This window comes from Morone saxatilis, unplaced genomic scaffold, assembly GCF_004916995.1.
Source record: "Morone saxatilis isolate NCDOM2014 unplaced genomic scaffold, NCSU_SB_2.0 Contig1, whole genome shotgun sequence".
Taxonomy (NCBI): Eukaryota; Metazoa; Chordata; class Actinopteri; family Moronidae; genus Morone; species Morone saxatilis.
Window position 1 is genome coordinate 20661851 of NW_023339651.1, and position 27580 is coordinate 20689430.

General features: G+C 40.9%; 3 protein-coding genes across 4 annotated transcripts in view; 2 read left to right on the forward strand and 1 right to left on the reverse strand.

Annotated features, from left to right (window-relative positions):
* Nucleotides 1–198: 198 nt before the first annotated feature.
* Nucleotides 199–10241, forward strand: unk (unk zinc finger). 2 transcript variants are annotated; one of them, XM_035660923.1, is made up of 15 exons: nt 208–504; nt 1031–1240; nt 3296–3472; nt 3592–3722; nt 3872–4007; nt 4099–4216; nt 4307–4391; nt 4492–4799; nt 4945–5010; nt 5440–5623; nt 5723–5827; nt 5966–6151; nt 6234–6415; nt 6558–6818; nt 7875–10241. In XM_035660923.1, exons 1-15 carry the CDS (start codon nt 356–358, stop codon nt 8028–8030), a joined length of 2454 nt encoding a protein of 817 aa, XP_035516816.1. In that variant the 5' UTR covers nt 208–355; the 3' UTR covers nt 8031–10241. The 2 variants fall into 2 exon arrangements, with proteins under 2 accessions (XP_035516825.1, XP_035516816.1); XM_035660932.1 differs by lacking the exon at nt 7875–10241 and having other exon boundaries at nt 199–504; nt 6234–6419; nt 6558–6788.
* unc13d (unc-13 homolog D (C. elegans)) lies at nt 10230–23558 on the reverse strand. The gene is made up of 34 exons (XM_035660914.1): nt 23439–23558; nt 22468–22494; nt 20862–20918; nt 20708–20764; nt 20520–20627; nt 20365–20424; nt 20087–20153; nt 19081–19261; nt 18947–18991; nt 18788–18859; nt 18638–18707; nt 18439–18543; nt 17877–17969; nt 17673–17773; nt 17209–17326; nt 16601–16722; nt 16428–16518; nt 16294–16350; nt 16085–16182; nt 15771–15822; nt 15522–15652; nt 14779–14896; nt 14534–14686; nt 14328–14423; nt 14030–14236; nt 13865–13939; nt 13703–13782; nt 13498–13612; nt 13201–13272; nt 12592–12675; nt 11824–11944; nt 11613–11736; nt 11245–11465; nt 10230–10366 (listed from the first exon to the last, which is right to left on the reverse strand). The coding sequence occupies exons 1-34, from the start codon at nt 23496–23498 to the stop codon at nt 10254–10256; spliced, it is 3351 nt and encodes a 1116-aa protein (XP_035516807.1). The 5' UTR covers nt 23499–23558; the 3' UTR covers nt 10230–10253.
* Nucleotides 23559–26233: 2675 nt separating this feature from the next.
* wbp2 (WW domain binding protein 2) overlaps nt 26234–27580 on the forward strand; it is a 6092-nt gene continuing 4745 nt past the window's right edge. The window contains exon 1 of the mRNA XM_035660971.1: nt 26234–26460. Within this exon, the coding sequence (XP_035516864.1) occupies nt 26402–26460 (59 nt within the window). The 5' untranslated portion in view covers nt 26234–26401. The remainder of the gene's footprint in view (nt 26461–27580) is intronic.

The following is a 27580-nucleotide window of genomic DNA, read 5'->3' on the forward strand; positions in this document are numbered from 1 at the left end:
CACCTTTCAAAGTGGACATATGAGACAGCCAATGGGAGCACATAAAAAACACAAACGTAACTCTATCGCTCATTTCAACCCATTTTTCACTTTTTATAAACCAGGTGTATGTAGCTCGGTTATACAATGCCACTGTGAAGGATTTGGTCCACTACGTGTTTCATAATCTGCCTTATCGTCGAAGTTATGATTGAACTTCATGTCCCATGGTTCCGTGTTGTCCCTTTGCTACTACTACTTCCTCCTGCCTTGCGCAAGCTCACATCGTAGTAGAATGCGGATTTCGAAGCTAATAAGAATAGCTAGCCAGTAAGCTAAAAACAAGGTTCTTGTTGTTAGGCTTCAAACGGGTAAAATGTCTAAAACACACTCACAGCCCCCGTCATCTTCGGCAGCGACGAGTACCGGGGGACCCTCCTCGTCCTCTTCGTCTTCGCCCGCAGGGGGCTCGACATCTCCCGCAACCGTGTTGAACGTGCAGCCCGAGAAACCTCAACATTACACGTACGTAGCTAGTTAGCTGGATTAGCTAGCTATGTGTACACAACCTCACGTGTAGTTGCATATACCAAACGGCAGCTAAATTGTATTGGAAGAAATGAACAAGGGATGAACTTGATATTCTTTAAAATGACTGAACCGAGCCTGTTCGGCGATAATGTGCTCATTAACGGGGGCAGGTCTCGAGAAAGAGGCCTAACGTTACTCACTAACAGTAGCCATTTCTTACAAGCTTTGTGACACTGCATAGTTAAAGTTGTGTATTTGTGAGTGTGTCTCACTGCAGCATAAACCTAATGCTAGTTTAGTTACAGCATATGAAGTCTTAGCGGGAAGGGGTTTGTCACAGCAGCAGAGACCAATATGGTAGACAGATAGAGACCCCTTGGAAAATAATCCCTATAAGCAAGGATGTTGAATGTGCTGTAAATAAATATGAATGCACTCTTGCTTGTGTAAGAAAGTGTTGAAGACAGTAACAGTGTCTAGAAATGTATTCCACTCTGGTGTTGCTCTCCTCTCTCTTCAGATATCTGAAGGAATTCAGAACTGAGCAGTGCCCCCTGTTCGTACAGCACAAATGCACACAACACAGGCCTTTCTCCTGTTTCTACTGGCACTTCCTGAACCAGCGGCGGCGCAGACCCATCCGCAGACGGGACGGGACCTTCAACTACAGCCCAGATGTTTACTGTACCAAATACGATGAGGGAACAGGCACCTGTCCTGATGGAGATGAGTGAGTGCAACTGCGCTTTCAGTGTTGTACAAGACTGCTTCACATCATGTTTGCATTCATCATAGGGCTGCAACTGACGGTTATTTTCTTAATCGATTAGTTATTTGGCCCAGAAAATGGTGAAAAATGTCCAAGGCGATGTCCTCAAATGGCTTGTTTTGGCCTCAACCCAAATATATTTAGTTTACTGCCACAGAGGACTAAAGAAATCAGAAAATAATCACATCGGAGAAGATGTTCTTCAAAAAAGGACTCAAAAAACACCTAATCAATTAAATAACTAATTGTTGCAGATCTAATTCATTATTATGTGCCCCTCAATAGATCTGTAGATTTACTGGGGAAGTGTTATTATTGTTTTTGCACTGAATTTAATAACTAGCCACACTGTATCTAGGAGGATGATAATGGTGACAAAGTGTGACACGTCTGCATAAGAACACGTTTTCATTTTTTTGTAGTGGGTATGTTGTGTATAAAAGTAACTTACAGTGAAAGTATTACTTGGCCCCTGTTTGAGATACCAAAGTGTCTTTAATCTAATTCATGCTGCTATCCAAAGCGTCGTCCCTGTCTCATCTCTAACGTTTGCACGCCTTTTTACATTTAAATCCTGAACTGTGATTGACCAGAATGTGTAGGACATTGCCTGGCAAATGATCTTTTTCAACTGGGTAAAAGTCAGTAAAGTAGTGATTGAGGACACACCCTATCCACAATTGTAAGTCAAGTTGAACACCTTGGAAGAATAGTGTCTGATGCATAATCTGCTCCAGTGAGCATTAGCACCTGAACATAGCCTTCTCCCATTCTACGGGTCTCTTTTGAGACTGAAATGTGCTGATGGTTTTTCTGACACCCTCTTGGTGACGATCACAGACAAAAGGAATGTAAATGTGAGGAGGGAAATTGATTCGGGTTCAAACTGGGACGTCTTCCATGCATGCTAATGAAGCACTTGGTGGAGTGAACATTACAAACGACAAGCTTGCATCTCTAAATGACTAGTCACAGAGAAAAATCCCATTACACAGATTTGGGAGGAGTTCTGAAACTTTTAGTTATAAATATAACATATAACCAGTGCCTACAGACTAATAAAGGAAAAGTTTAGCTACTGTTTTTTAAATATATATTTCTATGTTGTTGGGGCATGAGGAATAATATTTTGTTTTTGTATACTTGCTTGTCTGCTGCGAACCTTGCAAAGGTGCAGGGTTCTTTTGCACCTCAACAGAGTTTGTAGCTCTGCATATTGGTACAAAACTGTGGGAACTTAATGTATAAGTTACCATGCAGTCTGTCTGAATCATGTGCTACAATGAAGTTAAAAGGATGGTCCTGCGATGATGGCACAGAGAGGATTCTCTCCTGCCTGTATGTGCCTGTTTTCTCTCACTATAGTGGATGGGCAAATGTTGATATTTCGTCATTGGGGAAGAAAAACAGGGAACTGAAACTGAACAGGATTCGCGAGCACTGGATGTATATTTTCATCATTTATCAGATTAAGATCATTTAATATATCATTTATATTGTTTATGATAGATTATCAGTGTGTTTTCTTGCCTGATTTGCTTGTGGCTCACGGAAAAAATAGAACAGACCCCCGGAACGATCGCTGCAGAGCACAGGCCGATCACAGAGCTCCGCAGTGTGAACAGCCCATTTGGTTAACATGGGTGCCAAAAGGAAGTAGGCAGCACTTAGAGGATCTTTGTAGCGTGTCTGCTCCTGTGTGTTTGCAAAGAACTTAAAACCAATTGATTTGATTGCTACTCACTTTTACTGGTTCTAGCTTCTTAAAAGTGAGGATTTGTTTTTTTTTAAACGGAGAGTTTGGGGTTTTCGGACTACCCTCGAGCTCCGGGAAATTGTGATGGGTATTTTTCACAATTTTCTGACCTTTTACGTTTATTGATCAATCGAGAAAATAATCTACAGATTAATCAATTATTAAAATAATCTCTAGTATACAACACACATATACTGTACTCACTATGTCTTTATGTTTGGATGCATGTTTCAAATGTGATTTTTTTCTGTGTGTTCCAGATGTCCGTTTCTACATCGGACAGCAGGTGATACAGAGCGCAGATATCACCTCCGCTACTATAAGACGGGATCATGTATCCATGAAACGGATGCAAAAGGCCACTGCAGCAAAAACGGCTCCCACTGTGCCTTTGCACACGGATCACATGACCTGCGCAGCCCTGTTTATGATATCAGGTACCAAAAGAACTTAATTGTAACATGACACCAACCGACCTTTGACTTCTTATCAGTTTCTGTATGTGCATCTGTGCTGTAGTTGCTTACGGAGTCTCTTTACACTGTGGATTTTACAGAGAAGTGCAGGTAATGGAGTCTCAGGGAGGCTCGGGGGCCACAGAGGGAGGTGGAGGAGATGGACAGTCAGGACAGGCAGCAAGTACAGCCCTCATAGAGAAGATCCTTAGCGAGGAACCACGCTGGCAAGGTAAAGCTGGGTTTTTTTTTTTGAGGAAATTGTTTTTTCTCTACTTCTATAAAGAATATTTTTTTAAGTATTAGACACATGTTGGTAACTGTTGTTTAACAGGCGTACAGCCATTGATTGTCTCCTTCTGTGTATTTAAACTCTTTTAGATAACAACTACGTGCTGTCCCACTACAAGACAGAACTCTGTAAGAAACCGCCTCGTCTGTGCCGTCAAGGTTATGCCTGTCCATACTACCATAACAGCAAAGACAGGAGGCGCAGCCCGCACAAGCACAAATACAGGTGCTCATTTACATCGCTTAAAAGACAAATATTTGGAGATCATGTATTGTTCGTGCCCTTTTGTTGAGTTGTTTGATTCTTGCCGCCACAGAGCGCTGCCGTGTCCAGCTGTGAAACAGAGCGAGGAATGGGGGGATCCCAGTAAATGTGAGGGGGCAGAGGGATGTCAGTACTGCCACACAAGGACAGAACAACAGTTCCACCCAGAGGTATGTGTGGTTCAGCAGAGACCTTATAGAATCTAGCCGAGAAATCACAGGAGATGAATATCAGCGTGTTGATTTGTTCCTCTGTCACAGATCTATAAATCCACTAAGTGTAATGACATGCAGCAGTGTGGCAGCTGTCCCAGAGGACCCTTCTGTGCCTTTGCTCATGTTGAAAGTAAGTCCCCACAATACATTTCTAAACACCTCTCAACCAACATCTGATGATTCCTTTAGTTGGTTAACACTGTATTTATTCTTTTTTAAACCTCCTCTAGAGCCCTTTGTTCCTGAGGAACCATCATTCCCCACACCCAGCTCCCCTCCGCCCCCCAGACCTCCAGACCCACTTCCTGCCCAGGAAGCTTCTTCAAGTCCTAGTAGACACAACATGGGGCCTGGTTCTGGTTCTGGGTCTGTTTCAGACCCCTTCTCCCCATCTGCAGGGTCACGTGTAGCGGAGCAGGGACTGCTGGGTAGCGTTTTGTCTCTGTGTGAGGATGTAAGTGGAGGAGCAGAGCCTCTGTCTCCTTGGGCAGGAGAGGGAGGGTACTGCAGAGCACCTGGATTTGAGAGGGAGGATCAGGTGAGATGGACAAACGGGATTCCCACATGTCCTGGAAATCTTGGAAACTAGCTTTCAGTCATGGAAAACTACTCTCTCACTCACAGATAACCTGTGTTAACCCAGGTGCATATTTTTGGCTTATCCTGCATGTTTGTGTTCTCAGGCTAAGCAAAGGAGTTTTGCTCTTGAGCAGCGCAACAGAGAACTGGCATCTACACAAAGCAAACAGGTACAATCATAATCCTGATTTTAAGATTTTTTTTAATTTTTTGTGCCATTTAAAATGATCCATTCTTTCAGCTGATTCATATCCATCCACATATTTTCTTCAGGAAGCATACTTTTCTTGTTAATATTAATCTTGGGTAACCCTTTAGCTAGTTTAAAGAGTATTTGAAACAGTTTCTAAGTTGAGATTCAACAACATTTTTCTGATATTACTCTATGGTTAAGGTTTGGTTAGGGTATGTTAATAAAAACAATGTTTAACATCTGCAGACAAAGCCAAACGGTTGACGTCTTACAGATACTACAAACTATCTGTAGGCGGACTATGCAAATAAAGTGTTACCTAATCTTGCTGCAAGGACACAAGAATAAAGAAGAAACACCCATTTCTCAAAAAAAAAAAACACATTCCGCATTTCTTCTCCTTCAGGACTTGTTAGTGTTTCTGCCAGTGGGCAGCCCTTTGAGTCTCTCGTCCAGCATTCCCTCTAGTCTGGCTGCCACACCGCCTAGCCCCGCCCCTCTCGGACCCCCGGGATCCAGCATCTCCTCAGGCATGAACGCTAACGCCCTGCCCTTTTACCCCACCAGTGAGACTGTAGAGTCCGTAGTTGGTGAGTGAAGATGTACAGAATTCTGATGTGCAACCTTTCAAGTAGCTGTGAAAATACAAATCTAAAATCTGACAAATTGTTCTGGTGTATGTATTATAGAGTCAGCCCTGGATGATCTTGACCTGAATGATTTTGGTGTGTCGGCGTTGGAGAGGAGCTTGGAGAGCAGCTCTGCAGCTCTGCCCAGTGTGGGAGTTGTGCTGGGTATTTCAAAGACACAAGAATAACCACACAGATTTACATACAATTTAAATATGAACACATCACACCAACAGCACCATTTAGCAGTATATATATGCATATGAACATAACTCATTATGATTTGTCTCTTTGCCTTTATAGGAGGCAGCCAGTTTCAGAGTTCTGCCCCAGTCAATATCCCAGGATCCTTCAGCAGCTCTGCTCCTTTTAGCTCCCCGTCGCCATCTCCCCCAATCAGGCCACACACTTCACCATTCTTTTCTACTCACCTGTCACAACCTGGCCAATCAGAAAGCACCTTCTTGGGACCATCTCATAGCTCTTTAGGTTTGTGGAATTTGATCCGGTACATTAAATGGTGCAGTGAGGAATGATATGATTTTGTTCATATTTATTCTTTTCCTTGTAGGTCTTAATGGTATGAGCACTAATATCTGGGAGCATTTTCCATCGAGCCAGGGTTCCCCTGGTACACCCCCTACCCTTTTGCCCTCTGGCCCCTGTGCAGAGACTTCAAGGCTCAAACAGGAGCTGGAGGAAGCCCACAGGGCACTGAAGCAGTGGGGTCACAGTTGGAGACACACAGCTCAGGTAGGTATGTAGTGGGGCATGTGTGCATGCAACGCTGTGAAATGGCTGTTTGAGTTAATGCAGTGACCTGCATGTTTATTGTAATGTCCGGGGGAAAGTAACTACATTTTTGAACGTATATTCTGTATTCTGCCTCTTGTAGTCGTGGGCTGCGCTGAAAGCAGATGCAGAGGAGTCCCGTGCCCATGCAGCGCGGTTAGCCATGGAAGCAGAGAGAGCCAGGCAGGCTGAGGAGGAGGCACAGAGGCAGGCTTCTCTCCTGCAGGAGGCGCTCGAGAGCTTAAGGAGCGGAGACAATCCCCATCTAGCACTGCACCAACTCCAGCTACTACACCGACTGCCGCTGGAGTCTGTCCTCAGTTTGCAGGCTCAGCTCTGTAGCTGTTTACACGCTGTGGAACAGGTAATACTACAGACTTACTTAACACAACTTACATGTGTTTAAGTCAACCTAAAGACCTGCCCCTATACTTATATGTGATCATATTTAATAAGTAATGTAAGTTCTACCTCAGTGTTTTCTATTATTTTAGTTAAGAAATAATGTAGAAATAATATCTTGATAATGTGCCGTGTAAAAAGTCAGAAATAATAACCTCAATAATGAATACCGTGCTATTGAGAAGCCAACCGCAAGGGATGGCAAACCACCGCCACGACCGCACGTCATATCATCATGTCATGTTCATTATTTGTTTTTTGAGATGGGAAAGCGTCCCAGACCAGCTAGGCTGAAGAGGCTCAACACAGTAGAGGCGCTGTCTGCAAGGTAGTGCTACTCAGTATCCCTCAGTTCACAGCCCTTAGTTCAGGATTACCACACAGTCCCTCATGTAGCCTCCACCTTACTCACTCTGGAAACACCAGCAGTCTTGTAGTAGAAGATGCCGGCTGGTCTGCTAATTACCCCAATGGTGGTGTTCACCTCGCCAGTGTTACGGTTTACTTAGCCACCCTGTTAACTGCTGACTTTAGGACGAATATGTTAACTTTTTTTTGGGCTGAAATTGCCAATTAACAGGGTCACAGATCCAGAAAGGGGAATGGTGGTGATTAATGCAGGCAGGTAATGACATGAAACATAATCCGGCTGTACCCCTTATGACGTAATTTGCAAAAACAACAAAAATGGAGGTAATACCACATACCGCACCACTGAGCCACCCTAAATCACCACAAGGGAAATTCCTTCACTGAGACAGCCCTACAAGTTGCTAGAGCAGTGTGTTGCCTTCAAATTGCTCACTTTGTTATTTGGGCTGGCCTTTTCTGGGGAAAACAATGCTCTGTCTGCCTTACTGGCAGAACTGGTCTATTTTTTATACACTGCCACCCACACTAGCATGCTATATGTGTTGGTCTTTGTTGACCTTTGCTCACAAAATATTGATGAACATCCCCTGTGGTCCAGCATTCTTCAGTTTAAGAGTTTTAAGTATTTTCCTCTGTGTTTTCCAAGGTGGTGTACAGGAAACAGAGACAGTGCTGTGTGACGTGTGGGGAGCAGGGCTCAGTTTCCCTGCCTTGTGGCCATGGACTACAATGTGAGAGCTGCTCCACCTCTACAGAGTGCCCGCTCTGCCCCGAACAGACCCTGGAGCAGCAGCTCTCTTGACCTCACAACCTACTCGGACCACCACAGATTCCAGACCAATCAGTCCTGATTCCACAGATACCAGCTTTTGATCTCAACCGCCATTCAAAATTATGTCGAGGTCATTTCATAATGTGGCAACAACACAAGCACTGATCTGGTTTTGTATTTTTAAGATGACGTTTACTGATGAATGACCAGCTTACTGAGCACAGGTCGCTAAGTGAAAGCTCTTAATATGGAATTTAGGATAAATAATTTTTCCAGTGTTACCCCATGGAACACCAGTACATTTTACTAGTTATTGCTCTTGACCAGCAACACTGTTCTTTACCCCTCTTCTTTATTTGTGACCTGCTGTTCTCTAACCTTAACTATAAGAAATTTGCAAACATAGTTCTGAATCATATTTTGATATGTTTTAAAGCTCGCCCTCATGAAAACATATTTCTGGAGTGTTATCTATCCATATAGATAGTTTAAGATAAACCACAGTTAGGAGCAATCCTCATTACCAACAGTTTAACTGAGAGGTATTTGCTACTAAAGTAAGCCCACTAACTGTATACGCCATTTTGAATGAAGTATACCGATACTCATGGATGAGATGCATATGCACCCACCAGTGTGAAATGGTACCTCAATCAGTAAATACATTACGGTTACTAAACAATTATGTCATTACTTGTGATATACAAGTTCTTCAGTTATCTCCATAATGGGCGGATTAAATAAAATCAAACATGTTTCTTCATACATGTTCACAATCGCCTGAATGACTGCTTTGCTTTTCAATGAGCAGGATACAGCTAGTGTTTTGCAAAACTTTCATCTTTTGCTTGCTTTTATCTTTTAACCATCTTCAAAGTTTGGTTGTCTTTTCAACATAGACTACAACATAGCGTATATAAGTACAGGAAAGACAGAGGCTTGCTCAACGGTTATTGGAGCACAAAGCAAAAAAGGGGGGGGGGACTTAGGAAGGTTCAATATCCATGAAATGCTACACACCATCTGTGTCTTGTGCTGAAACACATCTAATAAGCTGGATCAGTCTGCTATGAAGGCACAGTTTGGTGAGTTTGGCCTGTTAAATGCAGTTCATAAAACGTGATCTGCGATGTTGTGGATTAATGCAGAAGTAATGTAACAACTAGTGTAATGAACTACTATCTATAGGGAGTAATTAAGTAGGGTAAAAGTAACTACAATTGTCTCCTTGGCTGTGGTACAACGAACGTTGTTTGGTGGCCTGGTAGCTCACTCTGGTGTGTTTAATTCAGGGTACCATGAGTAACTGCATTATATCTTCTGGAAAAGATCTAAAAACTTTCTAGATGGATGGATGACACGGCAGGTTAGCAGTTTCTTTTTATTTTTGAGGCTGATGAGCTGGCTTAACTAAATCAAGAGGTCTGAAAACACTTACAGGGCATATTTAGTTTCACCCAGACAAAGATCCTATATTGCTACAGCCAAAAGGAGGCCGTCATACCAGTCTACTGGTAGTGCTTGCTTAGATTATACTGAATTACTAGTTTCATTTTGATTTCTTTTATTTTCCATAGGTTTTTGTAGCAAAATACATTTAAAATGGTCAATTACTGACAACAGAAAATATTTAAAAATTTAGTAATATTTGTTTGAATTTACAAATTTACAACAGATGGCCTCTGTTAAAGCACTCAGGTTTTCTCTAATATTCTTCTACGTAAACTGGAAGAGGAAAGCATGTTAACACAATCAAGGCAAATGTACTCAGTCAACTTGTGTAGTCTTTAAAATTACATTTTTTATTTTTTACTTTAACGCTTTTCATGTTAATACAAACATACACATTTTTGTTAAAAGCGGCTCATTTGCAATGTTTAAAATCAATGTGTGACAGGTTTCTCTGCCAAAATTTTTACATTTGTAGTAATCTTTGACATTTCAGTGTCAAATGTAGTCTAATATATATATATTATATATATACACATAGTTAAGTGATGTCATATCTCTTGCACTGATTAGACAAAACATCAGGAAGCAGACAGATATTTAAAGGTGTATGAGGTTTAAATGCAAGTGTGAAAGTGTTCATGATCACTGTGATGGTCTTTGGTAAACCCACACTCAGCATACTGTCCACACACAACTCATTCGACACCAGTGTTTCCTTCTGAGTGGATTTTTCTTTGTTTTTGGTACAGATCATTAAAACAAATTGTATATTTTTGGAGGAAGACATTGTCGGTGTGTTTGTTACAGTTGAATCCCCTCCTGGGACTGTTTCTCTCTCTGTCTTCTCTTCTTCACAAAGGCCTGAGCCTCTCGCTCTCCTTTCCTGGACTCCAGTAGTCTCAGAATGCTGTCTTCTAGAAAATGTGCACAGAAAAACATTCAGCGTTTGCAGGATAGTCAGATCCTGCATTTCAATTAGCTATTTGACTATATGACTCCAAAATCATCTGAAAGAAACAAATTTGTACTAAAAGAAAGTGGTTGTGGTTCTGATCATCTAGGTTGGATAGTAAAGACTCAACACAAACTAATATCCAACTGACTTTTTACTCATTATTGCATGTCTTAAATTTGACATATCAATAAAATACCCAAAGTGGGAGCACATATTATAAAAAACAAAGGATACTGTTTACTGCAATGGACCCTACGCTTTACTGAGGTCTTCCACGGGGGGGGGGAGTGTGACTAATTCTAAAAAACGACATATACAGTGTCTAAAGTAGTACAATTTAGCAATAGCTAGCTAATGCCAGTTGACAGTTTTAAGTGTCTAGCTCTTTAGCTGCTAAGTGCTGGAGAATGGTGCTAGAGAACCAAAGTAGTAAAGCTATAGGCCATGATACCAAAACACTGAGCTCAAAGATGCTAAAACACTGCAAAGAGCTGAAGGGAACTGTGTGTTCATCACTACAGAGACCTTTTCACATTACACATAGTCATTTGATCTGCAGTTCATTTTAAAATATTAATTAGTGCAGCTTTAATGCAGGTCCTATTTTATTACGTGTGCCTTTGTCTCAAAGTTCGTCCTTGTGTCACTTTTGTGCTCACGCTTAGCCTATTTGAATCTGTGTGATCAGATTTTTACCACACAACAAGCACACATCTGGGGCCAGACAGTATTTTAGCACAGCAATACTGTTCACATTGCACAGAAAGCAGTAAGGAAATGGGTAATTCAAAATAAAACTTTAAACCGGTCTCACTGGTCTAAACCCAACGATCATACCATTCGGTTTAGGATGCATCAGAGGCAGCCGGATCTGAGCAGGGACGGCATCTGGCTGTGCGCTGAGTCCATCTCCTTCCCTTCCTCCAGGAACTCCCGGTAAGCCCTTGAGGGCGAGGAAGGCCTCGCCTTCAAAGTCGTCTGTCCTCAAGGTGTCGTGGTCCAGAACTGTCACCACCAGGCAAGCCCCTGCAGCCTGGCACTGATCCAGGGATACCATGCTGTGATGGAGAGGAGGCAGAGAGTAGAGGATGGAGGTAGAGGAGGTCAAAAACATCTTGAAAGCAGATGTCTGTACGGGTTCACTTTTTAGAGTGAAAACTGAGAGGTGACGTAGTATACCGACAAATATAAGACCAACAACTTACAATTCAAAGGCCTCGTCAAAAAGGGGGTTGAGATCACAGTTTTTGATCTGAGTGCAGCGAGGCTCTACCTCAGGGAAAATGTGGTTAGGCTCCAGACACAGCTGCACAAACGGATCGCTAAAACCTGCCGAACGCATCAAAGCATGAGGCCATCAGGAAAGATCATAGAAATTAGCAATGCGTGCTTTCCAATTGTTCTGCATGGTCTTACCATTGGAGTCCATTGGTAGGAGGTTGACTGCATTCAACACCTCAACTCTGAGTTTGTTGTCTGACCTCCTGTAGGACGTGAGGAGCGTGACTGCGCCATACTTCTCCCCACTGTACACGTTCTGTCGTACAGGAGAAACGGGAAGAAAGTTGGAACAGTGTGAGATATTTGTACAATAAAACATATGTGAAAATGGTTTGTTATACTGGGTGTGGAAATTGTGCAGGGAAATATTCTGCTGACACAATCACAGGTCCTTCCTGTTAATCTTGGTGACCTTTGACTGCAGGTTTTAGAATAGTCTCTCTAATATGAGAAACACACTGAGCCTTAGTCATTTACTCAAAATGAAATAATCAATAAACTGGTGAAGCACCCACTGTTAGTAAGCGCACCTTTTGTCCTTTTTTAATGAAATCTTAGCACCTTAAGCATGGGAGGTGATTGGCAGAGTGTGTAGAATTATACAAAGAAACCGCCTCTGCCAAAATAAGGACCAATAAGAATAGTCACATGTACTAATCAGGAAGGATGACACCCAGAATAACAAACTCATAAAAAGAGGGAGCAGACTGTGCTCCTGGTGCCTGATCCTGCGGACCTTTCGAGTGAAGCCGATCGGACCTACAGCTGTTATATTTACTTATTCTCTCAAATAAAAGAAGTTGAAGACTATACTTCCTTTACGATCCTTTCTCAAATTAAGAACGCAACAACAGCTAGCACGAGTTTAATCTGAGAAACGTGTGTTGCAGGCGGCTGTCTCACCTGCTCCCATATTTTCCTTTCAAGGAACTTCTCCACAAGCTGCCGGCTGCTCAGAGAGTTGTGAGTGAGATGAGCTTTGAGAACCTGGACACAGGACAGAAAGATTAAATAGGCTGCTGCAGTCGTTCCCAACCCCGTTGAGTATACTGATGACCCCTGAAGATTATTTCCTGTAAATATGACATCAGAGGTGAATTTTAATTTTAATTTTAGGAACTTTTTATAAAATGTTCTGTCAATATTATGTACTGTTTTATTTTTGACAGAGTGTGTTGACTTCGCATTGTTCTATTAGCTTGGGTCAGGTCTTCACCATGCCCTTATCCTGTGAGATTATTTTGAAGTTTTTAAATAATAATCTAAACTTTAAAAATATGTTTTTTAAATATAGTTTTCTACACAGAAATGCTAAGATATAGGCTTACAGTATATTTTGTTACACCCCCTAAAATCAAGAAGGCTTTGCGACCCCTAGTGGAGGTCAATACCCCCAAGTTAGGAACCAGTGGGCTACTGTATGTTCTCTTTTTCATTTTGGTCTGAGGAAATGTGGAAATGAAAACAGGTACGATTCAATGACATGAATCCCGTCTGTCTTTCGATACTAACCTTGTACTCATCAGAGTGGAGTGCTTTCAGAGGGAGCCCATTTCCCTCAGCGTGGAAACACTGCTCCAGGCACTGAAATTCATACAAGAGAAAATACAATGTAGCATGAAGCCATGGCCCCCCGTGGACCCCAACATGTCGGTTTTTGTGCAAACTAATCAAATAACCTATAACATGTATATTAGTGAGCTTCAGAGATGCTGGTAGGTGGATTTATCTTACATTGTGACTGAGCCAGGCTAGCAGTTTCCCCCCTACCTGTGGTCTTTATGCGAGCATGAGCATATTTCCACCAACCTGCAGTGTATACAGCAGCCTCTGGCAGAACACCATCAGCCCTTCTTGCTGCGAATGCTGAGTGGCCACCTGGTAGAGGATCTTCACGGAGTTATTCCACAGAGGAGTCAGGAGGCTGCACGTGACAGAAAAGACAGTGACACGCTTTTGTGACGTGATGCAGGGTGAGACATTGGGTTTAAACCCACATGAATTGTAGGCTTACCTGTTGAAGTTCTCTTGAACCAGGTTTTCATTCATATAATGCAGCTCTTGCTCCAGGTAGCGCATCAGAGGAGCTGCAGCCTAAAACAGAGAAGAGGCTGGACATCAAGCAAACATAGCAGGCATCTGTGTTTGTGTTCGACTGGCAGTGAGGGTCACCTACATCCTCTGTGGACTTTGAGGGAATCCTCCGCCTGGTTGACATGCTTCTGACATGAGTCTCAATGTCTGTGTTTAACTGAAGAGAAAGACAGAGGGCAGAGGGAGATGTTGGAAGTTTTTCTATACTTTTAAGGATTAACTGATAAACAGATGTTACAAATCTCACCCTTTTCCCAAGAGTGTCTAAAGCGGAGCGAATCTCTCGTCCGAGGACACTCTGGGCTTGCTGGAGCTGCGAGGGCAGGGTGTTGTGGAACTGGCTATCCCCGATGACATTTTGGGTCCGGTCTCGAAGCCCTGCCCAGTTCAGCTGCGTGGGAAGTCGGGTGAGCACTGACCGCAAGTGCTCCAAGTCATTCACCACCACACACAGCTACAGACAGAAGAGATGGATTCAACGTGTTTATTATATAGCATCAGAAATAGTTCTAGAAAAAGTATTTTTGTGCTCGCCAGTGGCTTACCATGTTGATGGCGCTGCCGTGGTCGGAGTTCTCAGACAGCACCCTGACCCTCTCCTTCAGGATGTGACAGTAGTTCACCACAATCTTACACACGTCCTGAAAACACAAAGGCAGCAAACACTGAACACTTCCAGCATTCCCTCACTCAGATCACTCTGAGCACTATAACATCTGATTAGGACCATGTTAGCGGCAGAATGCTGTACCTCAGTGAGTTTGACCATGAGCATGAAGGCCTCCTCGGGGTCAGGCCAGGACAGCTGCTCCCACAGCTGGCAGATAGGTTGGATACATGCCACCAGGTCCACTGCTGAGGAACTGTGTTTGATGGGCACGGCGCCAGACTGCAGGGGCTGGAGCTGAAAGAGTATAAAGTCTACCATGATAATCTACCTGTGGATGAATCATAATAGTTTATCATAATAGTGAAGCATCAAAACATGAGTGTTACCTTGTCCACCTGCACAGCCCTCTCCACCCTGTCCTGTGTCGTGCTGAACGCCTTGTTCAACCAGTAAGGCAGAGCCTCTCTGAAGCCCTCTTGAAAGTTTGTCAGCTCAAGTAATCCCCTGAAATTGTGATTCAATTAAGTAAAATATAACCATCCAAATACTATTAATTGGTGTGCTGCTGATCTTTAGCAAATGTATTGTCACAATATATAGCGTAATAGTAATAGTAATAGTATAAGTTGCCAGCTATGACAGACTGACTGCACAGTATACACACCCCCCACCAACCTAGCATAGTTAACTAAAAGTAACAGCTAAACCTTTGCAATAATTAGCCAAAAGTAATGGAAACAGATGACACAATTAGCTAAAAAATAATGAATAAATTGTTGAAATGATTACCTTAAACTAAAGGATAAACAGTTTAAAACAATTAAGTTGAAATAATTGGATAAAAGTAATAAAGAAACAGTTGAAAATAAGTTAGTTAAAGGTTATATTCTGCCACTCCAAGTTGTTGGTAGCAAGAATGTAAAGATTGACAGCTCATTATTTTATAAATTGTATTAAAAATCAATATCCACTTTTCTGTAGTGTTACTTAACATCCACTTTAAAATCAGCTGAAATAAACACATCTGGAACAAGAAGGCAAGGGTGCTGACCTCATCTGATAGGGATGTGGGGGTAACAGCTGTCAGACAGAAACTGCTGTAGAGTACGGTGTGAGTATGATTACTGACCTTTTCTGTAAGAAAGCCTTGTCTTTGTGGATAGCCTGCAGGCTCTTGTAAACAGGGAACAGGCTGTTGGCTAGAGCCTGCTCCATCTGACCCTCAATCAGGGATAAGGTTTCCCTCACCTCCTTAGCAAGCTATGGAGGAATGAATGGAGGAGAGAATGAGGTGAGATGTAATGTAAGAGTTTAAAAAGAGGTTTGTCAAGAAAACTGTACTTTGAGGGGACCCAAAATGGTTCCAATTGCCACTTACCAGGGAGTCAAACTTCTTATAGATGGCAGTGAACACATCTACTTGCACAGCACTACAATGATGACAAAAAGCCACATTTATTATTACATGAGTAAAACTATCCCTAATGCAGTTTGACAGTTGCTACTAATACGTTTTTTGGAAGCTGGAAGGTGTAACTGATAACATTAGCTATTGCTCTCTCCCATTGAGTGCCCCAGTTATTCCAGTAAACCAGCATACACAACACCAGGACCCAGGAACTGACAAACCTGAATGGAATGCAGCCATGATCAATGTTATGGACAAAAGCCAATGGTGTTTTCCCAACTCACCTGACAAATACTCGATTCCAGACATCCTTGTTGTGTTTGATGTCTTCCTGCACCTCCGTAATCAGCCTTGAGAGGGCGTCCACAATCTCTGGCAGGTCCTGTATGTCAACATGGTGCAAAAATAACATGACCTCAGTAGTGTGACATAGATAGATAAACCATATTACGCTGAGTTCCAAATAATTAGTAAAAACCCTCATGATGTTTACCTTAGTCATTGGCTGATGCAAACCCTTTTTGATGGTAAACCACTCCTGTGTACCTGTCTGATATGAAAGTCATATTATAAGTAATTAAATATATCCATACTGTTGGTAATAATCTCATTAGTATGATTACTGACCTGTATGGCATCGCTGACCTCATCATGTAACTCAAACTGAGCTGGGTTCAGTTTTTGAAATGCCTGAGTCTTGCAGATCTGGACCAGGATTCTGAAAGAAAGCACATTCGTGTATCGCTCATGTATTTAACTCCTATGTCGGCAGTTATCTGAACACATATAACTATGTGTACCTGAGCAGTGTGTGTAGTTTCGGAGTAGCACTGGGAGAAGGGGGAAAGATGTCTCTGTATTTGGCCACCAGACACAGTCCGTACTGCAGGAAGCCATGAAGAGAGTCCCCAAGTTCCTGTTTCTGTTAACATAATGCAACACTTTATTCAACACTCATTTGTGCTTAGATATTAACCTCAGGTTTCGTTTAATATTTTGGAAAAGGAACCAGAGAAAGCTGGTGTGAATGAGCTTTCGACCATATAATCATAGGCAGTGAGCAGCAGCGGAGGAAGTATTCAGGTCCTTTACTTAAGTAACCAATCCATAAAAAACAGTGTAAAATTCTATTAAAGTAATAGTCCTGCATTGACAATTTTACTTTTTAGGAGTATAGAAATATAAGCAGTAATAATACATTTGAACTAATCTATACAATGTATGGTAGTACAAATTATAATAATGGATCACAGTTTATGACATTTTGTGTGTAAAATCTGTATCTGCAAAGTAACAAGTACTATTGATGTCAACTACACGAGTTAAAAAGTTCAATATTTTTCACTGCATATAGTGGAGTAGAAGTATAAAGTAGCATAAAATGGAAGTACAGTACTCGAACTTATACCTGTTGGTATGGCAGCTCCTGTTGATGCCAGTGGTACTCTATACTGGTTAGCTGCTGGAACAGCACAGACGAGTCCACCTCTAAACTCTGGTACAGCTTACTGTAAGCCACCCACTTCCTGTCAGGGATACACACATCCATACACGTACTCTTACACGCACTGTAGTGGTAACAGAGCTGGATCATATGTTGAAACCCTCTATCAAGACAATAGTACAAATAATTCTGGATATTGATAAACATAGGGAACTGTAGGTGATTTCCTTTTTCAAAACTGTAATGAAATCTAATCTTTGATGTACAATATAGTAGTTGTTTTTTTGGTTGGTAAAAATCTGTTCATATTAACACCTACAATACTACTGAAAGCTGATAAATTCAAATTGAATGGTTTCCCAGCCCTAAAGAAATGTATCCAGACAACAATGTGCTATATGTCTGCTAGATGTTAACATGCTGCTTACGCCAGGTCCTGTAGAAAAGGCGAGAGGTCATTCTGCGTGGCGTAGAGCTCCAGCAGTATCTGAGCCTCCCCGCACAGCGCCCCTTTCCATGGAGCAGAACTCTGAGAGAGGCCAAACAAGACACGGGGGGTAGAGTTAAGACAGGAAGGAAGTAAAGTAGGAGATTTACAAGGGCTTTTAAAAAGAACTGTGCTCTTCCTGTACCTGTTGCTTGGATATGTAAGCCTGAACAAACTGCTGCAGAATCCCACAGTAGTTAATGTAAGCATTGCGACCGGCACTCAGGGTCCCATCTCTCTGTCAGTCGAAAAAGAAAAATCCAGCCTTTAAGTTGCTCTAAACTGAAGCATGTGCATACAGTTATATACATTTTTGTCAGGTTTTATGTCCTACAACACACACTTGTGGCTATTAATTCCACTTCTTCTTTTTGCGCACATTTGACCATTAAAACTGCAGTAGGTAGTTTTTCTTTTATTTGCTGAAACTTTCACTAGCCCAACAGTAGTACATGATCTGTGGAAAAAATTGGGTTCCTCTAGTTCCTTCCTGGTGCTCCTGATGGAATTTGCAAGAATTCTTGCAAATGCCATTAGGAGCACTGGGCAGAGGAACCTGAGATTATTTGTCTCGTATACGTTAAGATATAGAGAAAGGTTCAGCAAATATGACAAAAGGTTATTTTTATAAACATTATCTTAGCTTCAAAGACAAGCACCTAATATTTCAACCAACAAAGTGTTACAGGATGGGAATGCACTTTTACCCCTTTATGGATGAACTTGAGATTCAGGTGGCACTGGCCACGATCGGGATAGGTCTCTGTTCTGGGCTCCAGATTGTACCAGTTGTCTTCGGTACAGTGGAGATCCTAAAGCGAGATGATACAAATGGGTATTAGACTGGGGAGACAGTAATGAGTAAGACAGCAGGTATGAAAATAACTATAAATAAATATTTACTACCTGTAGTTTTAGGACAACCTTTCCCAAAAAGTCATCAGTGCCTTTCTCCTTTTTGGCCTCCTTGATCATCCTAAACAGGCACAAGTAGAAAGGTTCACCAGCTTTGCTTGGTTAGCTGTTTGTGTGTGAGTCACAAAGAGAGCGTAATACCTTCTTAAACTATTGAAGTTGGTTTTGATCTCCTCTAGTTTCTGAGTAAGGGAAACCTCTTCGTCCTTATCCCTGAAACAGAAATGGCACTGTTAAGGCGAATGCAATGAAGAGCAAGGTTGAAAAGCAGAAAAGTGGAGCTCTGGATGTTTTCCTCACCACATCTCGAGGTGGAAACTGTCGCCGGCGATGTCTCCAAACTCACTAAACCCAAAAGAAAAAGATTCAGGAAAACTAATTTCAGCCCAGTTCACCCTGACATAAATACAAACATTAGACACACATAGACTCACAGTACAAAGGTTTGGTTCCAGATGGGGTTCAGAGTCTGCTTCTTTATTCCTGTCTGGTAGATTTTGTCATCTGACACAGCGTCCTTTACAACAGATTTACATGGTTTGGCTCTGGACTGGCGTGTTCGACTCTCCTCCTCATCCTCCAGTATGGTCAGCAGGCAGTATGGGTCACTGAAACCTGTACCAAACACACAAGATATCTGAAGTAGATGCAAGCAGTGCAGTGACAGGTGACAACGTCATTTCATAATTTAGAGTTTGCAAAAGACTGGTCCAGAGGTAAAGAAAATCAAAGACTGCACACAGTTGAAGAAACAAAAGTGAAGAAAGATGAAATGTCCACATGAGAACAGAAAGTGACCTGGAACGCAACACCTCAGTGTGGAGGAATTCAACCAAGCTAGAGAGAAACCACAAGTACTTTTCACTTCACTTTCAGCATATCATCTGAGGAACCAATTTACTTTAAAGTGCCCTATGTACAGCCAGTGTTTGGTTTGTCTATTCTGGGCTATATTCCATTTCTGCCAATAGATGCTCCTTAATGTTACACACTGGACCTTTAATGCTGGTTGTCAGTGTTACAGCTGAATGTAATTAATTTGCCAAAGAGACAAAACACACAATAAAAGTTAAAGATGAATTTGACTTTCAAATTTTCTATAGATAGCACAATGATATTGTGGTTGTGAATTCTTTTGGCCATTAGAATTTTGTTGTAAAAGTATGATATTGCAACAGACTTACACCTAACATAAAGTAGAGCTGAAGCTGGTATTTGGTTAAAAAGCAACTGATTGCACAATTTGGAATGATAGTGTATCCCTAGAGATACGCCGCTAACCTAACTGCGCCAGAAGGTGTCTCGTATGATTTTGTGATCTCTACTTCCCAAGGTTAACACAACGTTAGTGTGGCTAAAAAGGGTGAATTAAAAGTCCCAGTCACCACGTCATTGAAGAATGTCAACTGTATGGTTTACTGAGGTAACACAAGAACTCACCACTGACATCTTTTCCCAGGATTCCCTTGGCTTCCTTTACAGTGGCCATCAGGCAGTATACAGGGGGCTGTAAGGGTCAGACAGTTATTTAGATACTTTGGTACTCAGAAAGCAACTTATTGCTGCCTTAAACATGCACATGACATCATTTCTGCCAATGCTGAACTCAATGGAAAGTGTTGGAACGTTAAGATGCTTGGTATGAGTACTATAAATAGATATTAGGGGTCTCTCAAGGCGTATTCGTTGGAACAAACATGCTGACTTCCTTTTCTCACCTCGGTGCTCTGTACTTTCTCCATCAGACTGCTGTGCTCTGACTCTGTCATAGTGAAAGCCTGGTAGATAGGACAAAACAATCTCAGTAATCAGTCATCCACCAACACAGTAACGGAGATATGGGTGGTGTTAGGTGTAAAGCCGGGGTGTTTACCTCCTTGATGTACTGGTGAAGCCGGCTATCTGTGAAAACCTCAGTTGATGACGGGTTACCCATCTTATGAGTGATGGTGTATAACAGTTCCTTATACAGAGGCTTCAGCTTTGAACAGAAACAAACAGAGTGAGCACTCGGTTGGGAAAAAATATTCTGTGTGAAGTATAGCACACGAATGATGATACCTCCAGCTCCTTGTGTCTTCGTGCTTTCTCTTCCGGGTTTTCATCTTCCTTAAAATCCTAAAGGAGAAGAGCAGTACATTGAGTACATACAATGATTCTTTCAGATTCCTGAGATAAATTAAGATATTCTTGGGTTAAATTCAGTGTCACCTACCCTCCTATCTCGTGATTTCCTCGTCTGTGCCAGTTTACGTACATGGCCGGGCGACAACTGAGAAGAGACAGACAGACAAAGACAAAAGTCAGCCAAGACCACAACAGATACTTGAAGCAGTGGTTCCCAACCTTTGCCCACAGTCCTTCCAGAGACGCTCAAGTACCATTTCCTCAACACTACCAGTAATGTTCCAAATGTGTTTATTGATTTTAAATTAGATGTTATTTAACATTATTGACTATATTATTACAAGATTTCCTTCATACAGTTGAAATGTCAGCGTTTTAGTTTGGTCAACTTTGCATTTGTACTAATTGAAGCTGGGTGTTTAAAAGTTTATCAGTTTTTAGCTAAAAAAAACTATTCATCCATTACTTTTGACAATTTCAATGTGTTACGAACAATTATCATTTTTTAGAGGTTTCTTCAATAATTTATACATATTTTAGCTTCACTTACAGTATTCAACAATATATCTGTTTAGATAATTTCATCCATTACTTTTAGCTAACTTTTAAAACTCCTCTGCTTGCTGACTGACACGCACTCAACACATGTGGTTCAAGTGTTACAGATGACTTGATATGTATTTTATTAAATTGATTTTTTTTAAATTAGTTGAGTTACTCCACAATATTTTCTCTTATGCCCTGGAATCACTGACTTAATGCACCATACCAGTGACTTACCTAGTGACTGACTACATTACTGTTGACTATTTTCCAAACCATGATGTTGTTTAAATTTTTTTTTTTTTTTAAAACAGCCATTGGTTTTGTTTCATTTCCACACAGTATAAATTGTTGTTCATAGACTCCATTACAGTGAAAATGACAAGTCTGCTCCAGCAATTATTGCAATTCCGTAACATTGGGGATTTGTGAGAAACAGATTATAACAATTATGATCAAAATCGATGCACCAGAGGCAGAGATATCCTGACTTTTTATGATGCAAAATAATCACTACAAACTTGATGTTCACTGTATGGCAATGTCTATTTGTCAGTCAGTTTTGATTCAGACTGAATTTCTCAACTAGTATTGGATGAATTGCCATTCAGTCTTGTATAGACATATCATGGTCTTCCGAGGATAAATCCTACTGACATTTCCTTTAAGGTGCCACCCACACGTTGACATTTGTATTTTGATGGAAATATCTTGACAACTATGAGATTGATTGACATGAAATTTGGTACAGACATTCATGTCCCTCTCGGGATAATTTCCAAAAACCTTAGTGACCCTGTGACTTTTCCTCAGGGCCATCAATAGAACAAAGTTTTATTTTGTCTTAACACTTTGCTTTATGACCAAATACGTGCAAAACTAAAGACATTCCCATCAGCCTCAGCTGTACTTGTGTTTAGTGCTAATTAGCACGCTAGAATGCTAAACTAAGATGGTGAAAATACTAAACACTAGCATGTGAGCATTGTCACTGTTAGCATGTTAGCATGCTAAGTACAACCTTACAGCTGCTAGTGTGGCTGTAGACTGGCAGTGTTGTCGCTGAGTGTTAAGTAGTAAAAAAGAAACTTGATTTCTATAAGAAATACTAAAGAAATTACACTTTGAAATGCAAGACTGGTGTGTTTTACCTGTCTGATTCTTGCTAAGCCAGGTTCCTGTAAATGAGAAGGATAAAAGTGCTTATGTTTAAATACAGGGAATCTAATATTGATGTCAAAGCATATAGTTCAATCAAATCAAAGTGAAACAAACGGGCATTTAAAGATGGCCTCATCTCACCATCAGCTCGTAGTGAAAAGAGAAAAAATATTTCTTTTGCAAAGTAGCATCGCTAGGCTCAAGAAAGGCTTGTGTTTTTGATTGCTGATAAGGCCTGCTCTGTCAGGGACTTCCTCTATCACTGATAATGAAAATGACTTAGAGAGGCAACAGCTCACTCAATATTCAAACCAGAGAAATCACCAGGAAGGAAATGACCATTCTAAAAATAAGTAGGAAAATACACCTGTATCCAACAACATTGCGTAGATACAGCTATTTACATCATGTTTGCATATAGTATTGGAAAACTCTAAAGATACCGTGTTGCCCAATACATGGTTTCATTAACCTTACAGATAGCAGTGTCTCTAAATGCAACGACTGCCAACAGTTGCAACATACGCAGAAGCATGTTGTGTGGCTGTCTTCCATGAGAAATATGCTCCATTCTGCATCATCTGATCCAAGCATACATCTAAAATAATTATGATTCATAGTCACAGCATCTTGAAATAGCCATTTGGACAACACATGACTCAGTGTTTGGGTGCAATTTTTTAAAACTGTTGTAACTCATCTGACAATGTTAGGTTGGGGATTTCACAAAGAAAAAACGGATCGGTTAAAGGTGGACAATCTACGCAGACGTTATAATAAATGCAATCTAGAGAAACACTTTTAGAACAAAAGTAGCTGGTATTTTAATATATTTGACAGGATCATCAGTTTGGCCATCACCACAGTGCCACATACAACTAGGTGGTTAGTAACTGAAGAGAGCTAAAATGAGATAAATATTAAGTATAATTTAGACATATTAGAATATAAAAGTCCATACCTGTCCAGGTGCTTGCAGGAGCTTGTCTCTTGTGCTGGTGGGCTCACTTTGACTTGACATAATGCTGCTAATATTTGACAACCAAGCAGACTCCAGCCTGGTAAGCCTGTGTGCTCTGTGTGTGTGTGATATAGGGAAGCTGTGTGTGCGATGTGTTTCGATGAACTATCACAAAGCAGCCGGAAGTCATCACTTCCTGTAGAAGGTGGTAACATCAATAACTGTGACTTAAGAGTTTTATTTTTTCATCTAGTGCCCTGCATTTTGTCTGAATGCAAGAATAACAGAGCTCTCTCTGCTGTATTTGTTTGAACACACACAGTCACTCCAAGCCAAAGCACAAACATAGACATTTTATCACTTTACTGGCTCCTTGGTTGTATTCATATTTAGGGTTTTGCATGCCAAGTTGCTGCCCAGGCCTACTTTCATTATTTTATTGTTAGTATTATTACCATGGACCCCATGGTAAATTTAAATCCATGGTGCAAATCTCACGTTACACTGAATGGGGTAATGAAAGTGGATGTAACATGAGGCACCGCAGTCCCTCTGTGGTTTTAGCCCTACCTACGTTTATTTACTCTATTATACTATTATGGTCACGGCACTGAGGGTTAATGTCTGCCAATACTCCACATGTATACACATACATCTTTATCTCTAGGCTTTCTATCTCTCTATCTGTATCTAAAAACCTTTCTACATCCTTTCTTTGACTGATGGACCATTGTGCTTGTGAAATGTTTTGGGTGTCCATTTTTTGTGACAGAAAAATGCAATATGTTATATGGCTAACAAGCACAAGAATGTTGGTCTTCAACCACACACAGAGACATTTCACACACCCTTTCACTTTGTACCTAAAGTTTTGCTTCAATGGGCTAAACACAAATGTTAGTACATATAATATGTTTGTACTAGTCTTTTCAATATGCTTTTGTGTTAAGGAGTTGATTCTGTTTAGCTAACTTATTTAGCTTGCTAGTTCAGCTAGATTTAGCACTAACCATACACACCACTGTGAAAACATGTAGTGTAGTAGTAGAATGTAAAAGAATCTAAACAGTAGATATACTGATAGTACCCAGTCTTTAGAGTAGGTAAATACATTTGCCTTTATGGGATAATGTCATTTTCATTTGTTGATTATTTTATTGATTAACTGATCAGTTTTTTGGTTTAAAAAATGCTCGTCACAATTTCCTAAAGCCCAAGTTGAAGAAAAATAGAGAATATTTGCATTTGATAAGCAAGAACAGGTGATTTTCTTTAGCATTTTTATTTGAAAGAAATCCCTTAAAATGATAACTTGATTATAAAAATAGTTGCCAATGAATTTGACGTTGATTAAGTTCCTTAATTGAGTAAATATTGATTACAATGACTAATTAATTAACTAGTCAGTTATTACTGAAGTAGGCAAGATCAAATTCATCAGCAACGTTTCTGATAATCGAGTTATCATTTTAGGGAATTTCTAAAGTAAAAATGCCAAAAAACAAAACAAATAAACAATCAGACTAAATAGTATCGGCTCTAATTTTGAGCATCAAACAAACACGAGTGGTGGTCACACAATGCAATATATGTGTGTGTTCGTGTGAAGACATGGTGCGGTCCAGGTATGATATCATTTTCTTCTTCTTGACTCAGACACTGAAGATAGTTACATCACATCCTGTGTATTATACATAGAAAAGTATCTTTTTTATATCATTTACAGAAGTCACTTCCATTCTGTTCCACATTGTGGTTGGGACTGTGTGTGTGTGTGTCAGAGAGAGACAAAGAGAGGGCCAGATAGACAAAGACCTCCACTATTGTTTCCCAACCCACGCCATGACTTTGCATCTTGTTGTATCTTTCACAAGCAAGTGGGTACTTTTGCAACCTGACCGCTCTTCTTTCCTTGACTCATTCTGTGAAGTGCTGTTCCTTACTGTGAAAGGTTCAGGCCTTATTCTATTCACAAGAAATCACACATCAAAAAGGAACTGTTATGACCCTGCCATGTTCCTGTGACAAGGGATTTGGAAAGCATGAAGTGTTTCTTTGTTCCTCTGTTTAACCTAATATTGCCATGTTGGCCTATAACTATGGGATTCAGTGTGTCACCAGGCCATGTTACAGGCCATGTTGGCCTGTAACTATGGGATTCAGTGTGTCACCATGCAATAAAAGTCTACAGATATACATCTAAGTAAAAATAGATGCATGTACACACATACACACAGACAGGTTTGGTAGATACAAACACACATATACAGATTACAAGGATACACTTTGTGTAATATTCTTAAAGTCTTTACATGGCAAGTAAGTTCATATAGTGCTATCTGCCTTGCTTTCCCCCTGTTTATTAACAGAATGTAGAACATATATGGATTCAACACACAGTATGCTATGTAAAAAACAAATATGGCAGGGATATATAAGAAAAACATATAAATCACATGAGGCGTATTAACAACGCAATACAATTATATATTTTATAATATATATAACATTTTATCTAACTTTATTATTATAATTACAGTCATAACATACATTTTAGTGGATGATACTGGTATATCCACCATAGAACCCTCGGGAAACTTCTCCCTTCATTACTTAACCTACACATTATTTGTCACCACTGTTCAGTCATATCCAAGGGAGCCCAGATTTAACCTGAGGGACATTTTTTATAGCGGTTTAATATGACTAGCTTTACACCACATTTCCCATAACATCTCATTTTTTCAAGAAGCACACGTCATATCGAGGGGCGTGTGACGTCACGCGGTGGGCGTTTCCCCCGTATGGCGGAAGGGCAGGTGCAGCGGCATCATCACAACAACCGTTATCACCGCGGAGGGAGAGGCGACCGAGGCTGCACACAGGCCTGCACATACGTTGTCTGATAGAGGAACACAACCTTTATATCCTTTTGTTGTCGGAGAGTCTGGAGGCCCGTCGACATGACTCTGAACCAGAACAACTCTGAGTCCGGCGGAGTCATCATCAACAACAGTGAAAGGTAACGGGTGCAACGGGCTAGCTAGCGCTTACCGTTAACCTGTCTGACAAGTTTTACGCTCTGTCCGTGGACAACGTCACACCAAAACTCATTTAAAAATAAAGAGGAAATGTTTATGGGTGAAGATACTTTAACGTGCCAGCAACACGCGTACATTCAACATTTCTAACTAATAGTCCAAGCACAGCCGCTAACTAACGCTAACTTCATTGAAATGACAACTTTTAGCATCTGTTAGCTTTTTTTGCACACAGCTTCATTCTGTCACAAATGTGTAGTGTTGGTCGGTAGCACTGGGAAGCACTCAACATACTAACATTTTATCGCAACAGCGTGCTTTCTCTATTTCACACATAGGACGAATTGAAGAGTGGCTCCTAATCGGTGCAGAACGACACCCAATATCCACATTTATTTTTAAATGGCACTCTACGCTACATTAATTGTTATAACGCCATGTTTCCTAATGGAGTACTCGCGTTGTCTCGGACTCGTAGCCCAAACATGGCCTTCAACCTGTTATATCATCGCTGCAGTCAACCATAGCAGGCTTCATATGAGATTACATAAAGGTTTACTCCTTTTAAATGTCATATTCGGACAAACATATCGAGGGTAACGCGTTATTTATTCATATTGTAACAGCAACGTGGCGTCTGTGGCAGTACTGCCGTGCTGCTGCATTGCCCACTGTCTTCACCATCTGCACTCTGGCCTGCTCTTTTATAAAAGGTTTCTTTTGTTTTGTCACATCCAGACCAAGTCACAACACCATGAATGAACATCAGTGGCAGGTTTTTCTAGAACATACTGGAGTCTAATGATAAACCCATTACAGCTCACCCAGAACCAGTAGTGAGCTCTGTCACTAGATGGCATGTAAGCCTAATCCTTTTACTCTAGTACTATTTACTGAAAGCAACTGATGGGCCATGTTTAGTCACTGGACAGTTGCACAATAACCCAGTGATCTCATTATTAAGCTGCTGTGTCGATGATTATGAAAGCAGGGTTTGAGTCATACTGTTAAATAACAAAACCCCGTATAAATAATGTAGATTTGTATTTTTGTACACTGATACGATGATGTCAGATAATTTATCCGTTTTTTTTTTTTTTT

Coding starts and splice junctions, on each gene's coding strand:
- unk (XM_035660923.1), top strand. CDS start 356: ATGTCTAAAACACACTCACAGCCCCCGTCATCTTCGGCAGCGACGAGT. Junction 1,241..3,295: donor ACCTGTCCTGATGGAGATGA/GTGAGTGCAACT, acceptor TGTGTGTTCCAG/ATGTCCGTTTCTACATCGGA. Junction 4,217..4,306: donor AACAACAGTTCCACCCAGAG/GTATGTGTGGTT, acceptor CCTCTGTCACAG/ATCTATAAATCCACTAAGTG.
- unc13d (XM_035660914.1), bottom strand. CDS start 23,498: ATGTCAAGTCAAAGTGAGCCCACCAGCACAAGAGACAAGCTCCTGCAA. Junction 17,327..17,672: donor CCTTTTCTACAGGACCTGGC/GTAAGCAGCATG, acceptor TATCCCTGACAG/GAAGTGGGTGGCTTACAGTA. Junction 14,424..14,533: donor TCATGGTCAAACTCACTGAG/GTACAGCATTCT, acceptor TTGTGTTTTCAG/GACGTGTGTAAGATTGTGGT.